Source organism: Drosophila mauritiana, chromosome 3L, assembly GCF_004382145.1.
Source record: "Drosophila mauritiana strain mau12 chromosome 3L, ASM438214v1, whole genome shotgun sequence".
Classification (NCBI taxonomy): Eukaryota; Metazoa; Arthropoda; class Insecta; order Diptera; family Drosophilidae; genus Drosophila; species Drosophila mauritiana.
Window position 1 is genome coordinate 1920433 of NC_046669.1, and position 13437 is coordinate 1933869.

Below are 13437 nucleotides of genomic sequence, written 5' to 3' on the forward strand. Positions count from 1 at the left end.
CCATTCTGTTGTTTCTTCTCCTGCAGCAGTTTCCCTTTTATTTCTTCACTCGCTGGAAGAAATGCACACTGGCCGTGCTGCAGAAAGAAATAGTATCAATAGATGGTTTAGGCAATTGCCCCACAGACAACGTCATAAATTATGCAGTTTATAACGGTTGGGAGCCACAGAGGAGACGTCTGTGACAGCATTCAATATGCATAGTTAAGCAAGTTGTGCAATTTGTTTGATTGATTGACTGCCTGATTGAGCCGAGGTGCGCCGAGTTGCATTCAGTGCAGTTCAGAGTTCACTTGAGTCCTTCGAGTCGAGTGCAGTTTAGCATTGGCTTTACTTTTGCAGGGATTCGGCTGTTAAGGGATGATGATTGCCAACGGCTTCAGTTGGATGTTAAACTTTGGCCCTATGACCTTTGCACTGGCAGAAAAGTATGTTGCGGAATGGAAAATAAATGATATGTCCAAAATATTCTTAGATTTAATCAATAGTTAATCTATTTAAATTAGTTATAGCAGATGCATATCAAGTGGAAATGCTATTGCACCCTTGACTTCTTGCCTCTCGATTTTTCCTGTGTGTCCTTGTTGCATGAGGCAGCTGCTTTCGTGTCCCGGCGCAATTAAAAGCCAATGAAGAATCACGCTTTTTAATTGTTTGCACTCGCTGCCTTTGATTGGCGCTTTAAATGCGGAGCGCACATCAAAGTTTAATCGCTCGGCGCCGCACGAAATCGAGCATAGGCAAGCTAATTTGCAGAAGGCCGGGGTTAAAGTGCGGCTTCCCAGCAAATTGAATCATTTTCTACTGGAATGGGATGCCACTGCTCGCTCAGGCAGAAGTTTAAATCTATATATATTATATATTCTTATCGCAATTGGCGATCAAATTAATTCATGCCGATTGATTGCTTTAATTGGATCAATTACAGTAGCTACTCGAATGGCTAAGTGGAGATTTTTGGATCCCTGAAATGACCATTAGCACAATTGAGTTAGTAGCCCACCGTCTTTACTCGACTTGTGCAGTTTCCGACTGCGTGGCTAATGATTTTATGCTTTCCTTTTATTTCAATTTCAGCAGTTATTATAATTTTATTTTTCCTTCCGTTGCGCATCGTAAAATCAAGACCGCAGCACACAAAAATTCACGAAACAAATTTTGAGCATTGCTTCCTTTATGAGCAGCCACAGCCCCCCTCCCCCTGCAAAGGCCTCCTCCGCTCTTAATGTTGTTTTTTCGTGTAAATTTATAATAACTTGCATAAATTAAGGCTGGCGCGCTTGCAATTGAACGGAACTCAACTCCACCACAGCGGGGAAGGGGAAACTGAACGAAGGTGTGGTGAATTGCGCTCGAACGGGGACTCCCCTGATTTCCCCTGTACAATTTTTTGAAACTTTGTGTGTGTGTTTCACATTCTGCCTTTTGGTAAATCTCACATAATGCCTATGGAAATGGTCAAAGGGTCCTTCGTCCTTCGTCCTTGGGTCGAATTGCCAAATTTTATATATGATTAGCCAAACTGGCACATGTTGGCCAGATATTGTAACATAACATTTATCTGTGCCTCCCACACGTCGAACAAACTAATGAGGGTCAGCATTTCTGACATCGAGACACGCCCACATGCCCCGCCTGTCATCCCAAAAAAAAGGACCTTGAGGTCCGTCCTGCCTTTAAGTTCCACAAAATCTCACTCCTGCCAACTTTAAATTTGCATTTAAATTTCTTGTGTTCTCGCCGTCGCCTTGCTCTTTTCCGGGCCGCTTTAAATTATGCATCAAAATAGTCCACAAATGTTTGTGCTCCCAGTGAAAGTAAAATGAGTGAAGGTCGTCGGCTGAGCGGGCGGGCACATAAAAAAATAAGTAGTCTGTGGGCGTGGCACTTTTCTGGGCGGCTTGCAATATTTGCGATAAAATTGAGCCCCACTTTTTGGTCCTGTTTTCATGCACATAAATTTGCTTTAATGCGCTTAGCAAGCGTTGGCAGCGCCTCGATTTTCCTCGTCTCTCGAACTTTTAGTCCATCTATCTATCTCTATTTGCGGGGAACATAAATCGAGCCAAGAATTTTGATAATGACACGCAGGCCTGATTTCCTTTTTTATATTGTTTCGCTGTCATTTGCCTTTTGCCCCAAAAATGTTTTAATTAATTAGGGGGCAGCATTTTAATTAGACTTAAGTGCTGCTGCCGCTGCGGCGGCAAGTCCAATCATTAAATGAGCAAATGCTTTAAATGCCAGTAGGTAGCTATAAGATGCGTGGGTTGCTTCTGGGGTTTAAACGGCTCATTAGGAAAATTTGGAATTATTTCGGGTTGATTACCTATTATTGGGTAGACGTGCATAATTTAGTATGAGTAAGAGTTTATAGAGCATATTGTAATTTGCTCTTAAATGCATAACTATACTTATAAAAACCAATTCTGTAGCATACTTTTCAGGGCATCTTGAATCTAAATCTAAAATAACTCGTAAGAGCCAAGAGTCCAGCAAAAAAGCTGCTTCTTAATCAGCTTGAATTCGCTGCCGTCACTGGCACTCAATCGCTGAAATGGCGAATGGGTCCTGGGTTCCGGGCCAAGAATATATCGAGTAACCCATTTGGGACCGCAACCAGAAACTGACCCACTGAGCATGCAAACAAAGGCGTGGACTTGCGACTTGCCAAGACAATGCTCGTGGCATCCGTATGTGAAAGCATTTCGGCGGACGACTCCGTGTGCCCACGAATGTTTGTGCGACTGTGTGCATCTTGGCCAAACAAGCCAAACAATGTAGACAATTGCTTTTAGAGCGTTGACTGATGACAATCGCAATCACTTTGCCGCCCACTCAACCTAGATTTCCACCAGCTAAAGCAAACACGGCAAGAGGCAAGAGATTTCGGCAGTGGAATGTTGGATGTTGTATGTTGGATGCGGGATTTGGGACGATGATGCTGCTACACGTACCCGATCTCCAGTTTCTAGTTACCAGTTGCCAGTAGTCAGGTAGCGGTGGCATTCGCTGGCGCTCAATTTGTAGTTTTCGGCATGGATTACACATACGCCGTGTGGCGCATTCAGCTCGCTTGTCAGCTTATAATTCAATTCGCCAGCAGATGCAGCTGCTGCAGCATCTGTAGTTGCTATATCTATATCAGCTGCCCCAAATTGACAGACAAACTGCACACTGCCGTGTGCATGGCAAATTGCATTAGCTGTCAGAGGGAACTTTTAGCTTTGATTGTGTAATTTATACAAAGATTTGACCTGCACTCGCTTTGAGTTCGTTTCGCCATGCAATGCCGTCGGCCAATAAGTGAAAAGCATTCTTTGCGCGGCTCAAAGTGAAAGTTCTTTGACGTGCAGTACTTTTTGTGAAAGAATGAGCTTTAAAACCATCAAAGGTAGCGATTGTGTCTGAACTTTAGATGGAAACTTAATCAATTTATCGCATTAAACGAGCATTATCGAAGTACTTGGGGACAGTCCAAGTTCCGAAATATAGCAATCCCAAAGTTGTCCCACATTTCGACACTCACGCATGACAGGAATGAGTTCAAGTTGCTGTCAGTGGCAAAGATTTAATGCTTTTTGCGCTCCCCCAGTCCGATTTTATTTTTCTCCCCGTTGCTTTGCCCTTTATTGAGAAACAGCTGCCATCATAATTCAATATTTTACACTCGAATGTACACGGAACAGAACTTGACAGCGACAACAACAAGGATCTGAGCAGCGAATGAAAATGTTTACACGCTGCCGAGTTGCTGAGCTGCGAGCTGCTGAGCTGCTGAGCACTTCGCACAACCCCGGCCAACTAACTGAACCGAATGAGTGACTTCCCCGAGGACGAGGAAGGGGTAGGGTCCTCCAAGAGGCGCCAGCACGTCTCCTGAACGTCCTGGGTGACCATAAGGAGCAGCAGCTGTAGCCTGAGCACTGTGCCTTGCACTGAAAGATAAGTGAAATTTGGTGTACGAGTATGTGTGCCTTATAAATAAGATATTGTTCTGATCAAGGACCAAAAAGGTATTCAGCTGTCTTTGCACTTAGAAACAAAGCTAAAAGTAAGCAAAGACATTACTTCGGGAAGAAGCACTACACTTTCAAAAAATGTACTACAAAATCACGTTACAAATTTAAAGGCAATCAAATTGAAAGGCCACAGTATTTTTAGTAAATATTTACTGAACATTCACGTTTCTCTCAGTGTAAGCATGTAAGCAACAGGCAGCAGAATCAAAGACGAATTGTAGCCACGGTAACCAGATTGGCCAGCAGCCAAAGGCCTTTGTTTAGGCCCACCTTCCACCCACCGTGTGCTTGTGGCAATTAGCATGGTGTAGTTAATAATTACATTTAAGTCCCCCAATTCGACCCGCCCCAAATCATGGGGTTTCATGGCTGTCACGCCAGCCACGTCTCATTTAACATAATGATCCTGACTGCATTCGGATGTGGGTGTGCGTGGGGTAGTGGCAGCCAGCAAATTCAATCAAAGATTCTCACACAACTCAACTGCAGTAAAATGGCTTACCGCAAATGCCAAAAATAAGACCAGAATTGCAGGTAAGCAGGCGCCTGAAAATCCAGTTGGAGCGGCAACCGAAACCACAGTCCTGGTACCCAACAGACAGCTGGCTATAATCCATTTTGTGTGGGGCTTTGGCAACTGCACTTTGAGTGGAGATTACCGATACCTTTCATTTAATGGGGATATTATACAAACAGTTTGTAAATTCAATTGGTTAAAGGTCAAAGGGTATTCAGCCCATGCCGGGGCTTTAAGCTCTCGAGTCTTTGACTTTTAAACAAACATGTATACAACGTTTATAGTATTGTTCTCATTATTGTTACTTAACTACGAAAATTCAATCTCTCTACCGTATTTTATCTCCTAAAGCAATGCACTTAACGACTCGTCTGCTGCCTGACTTCAATGTGCCGTCTGATATTTAAACGTCGGGACACCTGTGCGTATGAGCAATAAATTCGCAGTGAATATCACGCATTTGCCGCGTTTAACCTTTGAAAGAAATTGTGCGCTCAAAAAGCATTTTAAAGTCCTATTACACACAACGAGAAGCGGCAGAGCCACAACAATTTATATGGAACACAGCTTCCCCTATCTGAGGAAACCGCAGTGAAAAACGGAAAACTTTTTCCAGGCACGATAAGAGTTTTTTAATTTGTCTAAAAACGCGCGGCAAAGGTGCGGGAGCGGTGGAGTGTTCCCTGCCTCTATCCCTATCCCTATACATATATATATTCATACATATATATTCGTTTTGGGCGGGAGTGTCGAGTGGGCGTGGCCGCGTTGAGAGGCGAACTTTTTAGGCGGCGTAATTTATGCACAATGAAAGCGTTTGGGATTAAGGACACAATAACACCGCCAAACGGGGCGTGGCAAAGGCGTCGTCTGTGGCGCGGCGTAAAAAAGCAAGTGCCCCCCGCTCCTGTTTATTTTTTTTTGGTTTTTTTTTGCAAGGCAGACAGGTGTAGCAGGCAAGCCGGAAAATTAGCGGAAAGCGTCAAAAGCGTTCCCCAAACGGCAATGTCGCGGCATGTCTAACCTTAGCGGGAACCCCTGCCCCCTGGAACCGCCCACCACTTTCCCCGTTTTTACCTGAGGCACCAACTTTTTGCATAACCGCAATTAAACACTTGGAAAAACATCAATACGTAGATCAAAGGAACTAATATTGAATTCTTTTAGAGTGAAATATAAGTCAACTTCATTCTAGGAACTCCAAAAGCACTTAGTTCGCTTTCCGATTGTAACATGCTTATGTAGAGCATTAAAAGCTTATTGAAAATTGTTCTGAGTGCAACTGGCGCCACTAACTAACTAACTGGTGCAAATGAGAGCACAGTTTATGGCTTATTGTCGTTGGTGTTGGCGTTTCTGTTTCTGCTGCTGCTGCTGCTGCTGCCATTTTCGTGTTGACAAATTCGCCGGCGGACAAGTTGGCTTTTTGTCTCCGCGTGTGGCACTTGCCACCGTATAGTTTAGTTTGCCTATGCGTTTGGCTTCTGGTCCTCTGGTCTCCTGTCGTCCACGGCGTAATTACCTGGACCCCGGGCCATAATGGGAGCACGTTGTTTGGCAGCTGCCTGGCGGCCACATCGGCTCACAACAACAGAAACAGGGAAACGAGCGTTTTGGGCATGATAACTTTGTCCCAAAAGTTGTGAATGGGGAAGCGAGCTGCGAGATAGGATAACTTTTTGCCCGAATTCGTGTTTGAATTGGTTCGGGGGCTAGTGAGACGAACTAGCCGGGCTCAAAACACTTTGATTAACTTGAAAGTTGGGGCGTCGTTCCAAAGCACGGATGCAAAGCGTATTTGCAGTTCATATTGTTCGCCAAAGTGTTTTTGAGAGGGTTTTTTAATAGATTTAACTTTATACAAGAAGAACTTGCAGATTAAAGATATTACATTTTACTGCTTGTACCAATCTATATTTATTTCTGAACTCTCATTTTTCGCGGATTATAATGTAAACATTTAATTTGAGGCCACAATTCAAAGTTCTTGTTGGTGTTTCTCTTTGTTTTCGTTATGGTTGTTTGTCATGCATATCAAACGCTTCATGGCCAGTGGATGCTCCCCAAAAAATGCCCTCCTTATCCATGGGGCTTAAGTAGCCATTGTTCTTAGTGTTGTTATTGCGTTGAGTTTTTTCCGTTTGTTTGTTATTTTTTGGTTTATTTCTGGTTTTGCCTGCGGCTTTGGGGCGGCTTAAAATTGGATTTGCGTTTCGCTTTGACATCGCCTGTTTTTGTTGCTTAGCCGGAGGAGCTCTGTCCACTTTTAAGAGATTTCTGCTCACCTCCACACACTTGTAAAAATGTCACTTTAATAACTTTGTGTTGCTATCTTGTTTTGGCTGCATTTTTTGTCTGTTTTTTTGGCTTTTATTTGGTCGTGTTTTTTGTAGCACGTTTTAATTGCCCTTGCAGCAGCTGGCAACAATTCTGCTTTTGGTTTTGGCTCTTCTTCATCCGTTATTGTCGTATTTTTAGACGTGCCACAAATCCCCAACAGGCCAAAACATGGAAAAAAAAGGAAGGAAACAGAAACATTTTGTTTTTATGACTGCCAAACATGAAAGAGACACGAGCAACACAATGCGAACAATGTGTGAGATTTCGCACGTCGTTATAAATAGCAATAAAATGCTACAAAAAATTTGTCTTAGAGAGGAAAACAATTTCCAAATTGGGGAAACTCAAATTGTAAATTATAATTTGATTCCATAAATGCGGGCTCCATTGTGTGGCGGCGGGAACACGCAAATAATTTTCCAGCTCTCCCCGGCCAGGGGTCAAAGTTGGACTCCCTTTCCACACTCCACCCCGCCACACGCCACTCCTCCGTTGGAGGCATTAAATTAGCAGTCTGTTTGCCAGTGCTTCCCCCTCGATTCACCCAACTTTTCTTGGTAAGCTGCTTAGGAACTGCAACAGAAATGTAACAAAGTTTCGCCAAAGTCCACCGCAAAGTTATGGCCACACAAAAGTTAATTCTGAATGGCTGCGCCTGTCGCTATGCAGCACATTTTCCACAGATGAAGGGTAGCACAAGGACTATCTGCAGACGGATGTCAATCCTTTCTGGAATTCACAACATTATACAATACTTGGTATATAATACTGTTTAAATCCTATCTTCAAAAACAAAGCAACAAATCGCACAAACTATAAAAACTTCCAGATTCTCAATTGAATTTCCTCAATGCATTACTAGCTGAAGTTGGGTGGTTATTGAAATCACTCGAAGTATCAAACACTTCTACATTACGCGGTATCATGACTGCTCTTAATCATTTACAAAATCTTTTTCAATTACAAGCGGAATGTAAGAAACAACACCAGGGCTATAAAATTCCCTCGTAATTATTTGCACAAAATGCTTAATTGTTTGCGTTTTACAGCGAATTTCGTTGAGCGCCCCTGGCAAATATTGACGCTCATCAATGGGTGTGTTTGTGTTTTCCGCTGGTGGAAAAATTATCGCACAGCGTGTGAAAAAAGTGGAAGCTGCGCGCTCTTTGTGGTTCTTGTTGTTGTTGTTTGGCATTTCAATTAAATAAATAGGCTTATTTTTTATGGAGCACAGCGGCCGCGCCAAGTAAAATTTAAATAAAGAACGTGAAAAAAAAAATGGCGCTTGAAAATGGTATACTCGTATGTACATTGTACACTGTGAATAACTGAGTGTGTGTGTGGTGTGTGGTGTGTCTGTCGAAGCATTGAAGCAGTTTCAAAACGACACGCACACATGTGCAGAATGGGGTGGAGCAGGAGAGGGAAGAGCTGCAGCTTTTAGTCAAGTCTCTGGTTGTACATAAAAAAGTCAACAGACAAACAAACAAACAAACATGTAAATTATGAAAAATGTACTAACAAAGCAGCATAAGCACACATACACCAACACTCAGGCTGAGCACACGCCGGTTCCAACAGCAGAGTCCACGAAATTAGAATCTTTAGGTGTCTAATTCACAAAAAGAGTTTCGGGTTGAGAGTAGGTGCTGCTGCTCTATTGAATTAATATTTCCAGTTCAATCCCGACGTTCACTGGCCATTGTGGGCCAATCTTCACCAGCGTCAAACACGCTCCGTCATACGATCTATTGTTACTCGATCATGGAAGCGTTATAAGCACGTTTCTCGTCATCCGACAGCGGAGATCCCTCGAGGCTCCAGCGAAATTCGCTACGGGAGTGAAGGGGCGGCAGTGGAAACGGATATGACCTCATCAGGAAGAACAGGTCCAGTTTTGGCTCTATGAGATTTCCATTGCAACTGCTTGAGGTGCGTGCGTCACTCCACTCCGGATACATATTTGGTGGCATGCTGGGAAATGAGTGGTCCATTATGGGTGCGAGATGGAGATGCAAGCCTATCTGTTGGTTTCCTTGGGAGTGGCACTTTTTTTTCTATTTTTAAAAACTTTGAATTTTGGAGACGGGTGAAGCAGACAGCTGGTAAACGTCTGTTTTCGCCTGAATCTACACAAACTGATTAAAGATGGCAGGGTTTCTCAGTTAGCTCAATAGATTGGAGCCTAATCAAGAATTCGCACCATTATGATATGGCAGACTTGAACTTTTCGTGTGCCGTCGACTGTTTGGGAATATGTACATTCAGAATTACTGCGTCTCGTTAGCCACCGACTGAGCCTGGTCTACCTGGTCGGTCTGCCTTGCGCTGCTGCCAGTCTTTTATTTATTTTTTTTTGTTCTGTATAGACTCTGTCCAACGATGTAGGCCGGCAACAGCAATAACCCAACTCATGCGCCTTCCGCTCCTGACTGCCCGCCTCATCCTTCCTGTTGCGAAGCCATCACCTCGCCGCCCCACCTGAAAAATGCGCACCTGTTTTGTTTATTTTGACTGCGCTGTTGTTGCAGTATCCGCTTCAATCGCGTTGCCGCTGCTCCTGCGGTCCGGAATTCGCCTCTGTTTGGTGTTTTTGTAGCTTTAGCACAGCTGTGCCGTTATGTTGTGCATTTAAAGTGCAGCTCATCCAGCTCGAAATCCAAGGTAGCACTTTTAAGCACGTTTCAGGATCATTTGCTCACACTGCCCCCGTATAAAGTTGTAAGTTGTAAAACATGGGGCACATAAAAACGAGGCATTGCACCTCACATCAATCAAAATAATCCAGAAAATGCATGTTTAAAAGCTGTGAGTTCGCTTTTTCTGTTGGATTTGAGTACTACAACTTATTTTATGTGCAACTGCTAAACTCACATAATTATACAAAAATACAAGATAAACTGGATAAATAAAGCTGATAAAGTGCTGAGGGACGCAATTCCCTGCCCCATTCCTACATAGACAATTGCTGGTCATCTGCGGTGAGGAACTCATTGCAAAGTATGTCCGCTGGCGATCGAATGGGTTTGAGCATTCCGCAGTGAGCTGAAAAAGGCAACTTTAACTGCAACTTTGACTGCGGGTTACGCTTAATTAAATGGCCAAGCATCAGACCGAAGTAAATACCGGGGTGTGAGGGGTGAGTCGAGTTAGTTTCCTTTTGTTTGTTTGGAAAAAGCGCCCCTCCCCATCTGCCCCGCTCATTGACAATGCAAGCCGGGGCTAATCAGTTGAGAAAATTTCTGTGAGATGGCTAAAACCAAACAAAAGAGCTAAAGCTCGGACCCTTCGGGGGCTGCCTTAATTAGCGCTGCAAACAAAGGAAACTTTCCGAGTTCGAGTCCGAGAAACGTTGGGTCAAAAGTGCCAATACAATGTGTAAATATAAATGAGCAGTGGTGCAAAAGCGTTCTTAATTATTGCGCATCATTGGAGACGGGCGGAAAATGCCGAGGAAATTCCGGAAGAGATACCCCGAAGTCAGAGACGGTGTCGGTGATTTCCGCAAGGTAAATGACAGACGGCTTAAGTTATTAATATATTTCCGTCGACTGCGTAATTCGACATCAATCAAGCCAGTCGACGTTGGCCTTAATGCTTGCCAAATTAATCGCAATTGTATTGAGATTGATAGGAGCAGAAAATCGTTGATTTTCGAAGCGGCGAAAACACGAATTTTGCCCATTTTTTATGGGCCAATTAAAATGTTTGTTGTGCATGTGCTGACAATGCTTAAAAGAGAAATTAACAGGGAAATGTGTATTCCACGCTCGAAAGAGGCAGGCAAATGGATGCCGTGTAAAAAGAGGTTAAAAAATAGTAACTGGAAACGATGAAAATGTTTCGGGGGGGCTTGTTGAAAAACTCAGAGCAAGTTTATACGGGAGACAGATTGGTTTTTTAATACATCAGCGATTTTATCCGCATCTTCTGCGCAGTTAACCCCAAATAGGAGGAACTATTCGTAATCAAAAACTCCAACCCTAATAATCATAAGTGGTCTGGTAGCTTGAAACTTCTTGGCAAACCTTTTAGGAACCCACAACCGATGATAAAACCCCTGCTCAACCACAATAATTCAATTATGAGCTACCACATTTGCGAGCTCCTTTCTCGCAACAACGACAAATTGAATAAGTTGAAGGTCTTCCGGCTTGCTCTTTTTGGATTGGGGAAAGGATTGCGAAAGCTTTCAAAAGTTCCAACTCCAATGCTGGCCAAAGTGTTGCGGAGCATATAAAGTTATAGTAGTGAGGCAAAGTTTTTAGTGTTTTAGGCCTACGGAAGCGGCGGACAATTTAACTAAAAGCGGTCATGACCATTTAAAAGGTGTTCGCTGCTCGAATGGCCATCAGCCAGGCCATTAACATTTATGCGGCTACTTGTTCGATGGCATAAAACTCACTTATTCGGAGCGCACAAATCCAATTGAAATCGTTCTGGCGCTGAATCCATTTAATAACCAACATAAATACTGTTCAAGACGCTTTACGACTTGAGTGCGCCGCAGGAAACTACTGCCAGCCATCAAGAATGAAACTTTCCCACTGGCGCACAGATAAATATGCTTAAGTACACATGTGTCCAAGTTAATAGTAGCACAGACATGGTTTAAAGTATTCCCTTCAACGGAATATAGACAACTGTAATCGAGAGGGTTGGAAGTATGCAACAAGCCTTTTTTTTCAATCGTGTATCCAGATTTAAGCATAGTTCTATTTTGTTGAGCACATGTGTGAGTCTCTTAGGAAAGACGTGTTCGTGTGAACATAACTCTATGCAAATGAGTTTGGGGCGTCGATTCCCGCAGCGACACTTTATGATATTTACACGGAGCAATTGAGTAGGATGAAGCCGAGAAAACGAGAATATTTTCAATATTTTTGCTGATTAATCTAGGCTCGTAGTTCGCTTTGGCCTTGGCCCAATAATCTGCAATCTATCCGCTGAAGCGATCTGCTAAGTAGATTTCGCCCCCCTGCATTGTATGGCTCATAAAACGCAATAAAATAGCCATAAATACATAGTGGCAACAGTTCTGCTCGTTCGTTCTTCCCATTCAATGGCTGCCAAATTGAGTTGAAACGATGGCATATAATTGTGTAATTGCACTTTATTGCCATAAATAAAAGTTCTCAAACGGGTTGGCCGACATTTAAGATGTTTGCATCCCCATCTTCCATCATGTTCCAGCTTCCATCTCCATCTCGTCTCAATTAGGCCACAAACAGTTGCAAGTGCAGTTGAAATATTTAAGCAATTTCCGCAAGATTTCTTAATTAAAAAGTTGCTCCGTCTTGGTGCCGCTCCATCTTGCATCCTTCGCGTTCGTCGAGGTGTCAGCAACAATGAAAATATTTTCTACTTACCAGCCAAAGTGTTTCGGAATTTTCTCCATACACTTCAAGCTCGCCGCCAATTCGCCTTTGCACATTTTTCTTCATTTACTTTCGAGCGAAATCTACGAAATTGCAGTTATGTGCTGCTATTTTCCCAGCCAGCGCAGACAGCACAAAAAGCTGCAACTATAACACGGTAAACGTTATGTTGTCCAGTCACTACTGTCCAGCCTAAAATATTTACCCAGCTCTTCACATCGGACTCGTAGTCAAACAATTTGGTCCGGGCTCGGGAGTTTCCCGAAAAAGAGATGTGTACACAGTCCGAAGTTATTATTGTTGCTCCCCTGGAGAAAGTAGGGACTGCTCCTCCGCTTTCTCCCCTCTTTAATGCCATTTTACTGACTTCAATTTGGCTCTGTGTGCCTAATGCGAAAGATGTCCATTGTCCACGGGAATTTGCCGCACGCTTCACTTCTTCAGCTGAATGTTGTTGAAGACAAAATTCGAATGGCATACTTTCAGGCCATCTATTCCCGGTGATTCGAGGACATTTCACCACTTACCCTATGAACTTAAAAATATTGGAAATAATATATTCACATTTTATAACTGATATGTGATATGATACTTTCATGATTTAAAAATCCGTATTTAAATAACAGATACCATACTAAAAGTTTCCTTATATTTAATATTTGCTATTTTTGTTTATCCAAATCCTTTCTTCGATCTGCAAGAACCTCCGTTGTTAGGGTATTGAATACTTGCTGCTCTGCTCTGCGAACTTTTACCTTATTTTCAGACTCTTTCCGCCCCACTTCCTCATCTTTTGGGACAGGTCAATGCGTTTCGAAACTCACCTGTTATTACCCATAAAATTTGCTTGCCCTTGGCATAAGAAAGCCGTCGAGTGGAACGAAGGAAAAGTGAGGTGAGTGGCAGAGATATGTGTGTGTGATATACAAAAGGGAAGTCTGCTGTCCAGTTTCCCAGTCCATGGTCCATTCTCACACATTGTAATTGCATTTTAAATGGCTGCGTTTGGCAGAGTGTTTGTGCGGCCTGTGCTGGTTTGGGGATAACCTCAGCACGCACATGTCGCCGCATGGCCGCAAAATATGGTAAATTAATTCAATATTAAGCAATCAAATATTGTCGCCACATAATCAAATGCTGCGGCCTCGAACGTCAATAGCCATGTGTGTGACTTGTGGTC

The 13437-nt window shown here is 43.1% G+C and overlaps 1 protein-coding gene across 1 annotated transcript; it reads right to left on the minus strand.

Annotated features, from left to right (window-relative positions):
• Positions 1-8285: 8285 nt before the first annotated feature.
• LOC117140643 lies at positions 8286-9001 on the minus strand. The gene has a single exon (XM_033303683.1). The coding sequence runs from the start codon at positions 8871-8873 to the stop codon at positions 8634-8636; it is 240 nt and encodes a 79-aa protein (XP_033159574.1). The 5' UTR covers positions 8874-9001; the 3' UTR covers positions 8286-8633.
• Between the last annotated feature and the right edge of the window lie 4436 nt (positions 9002-13437).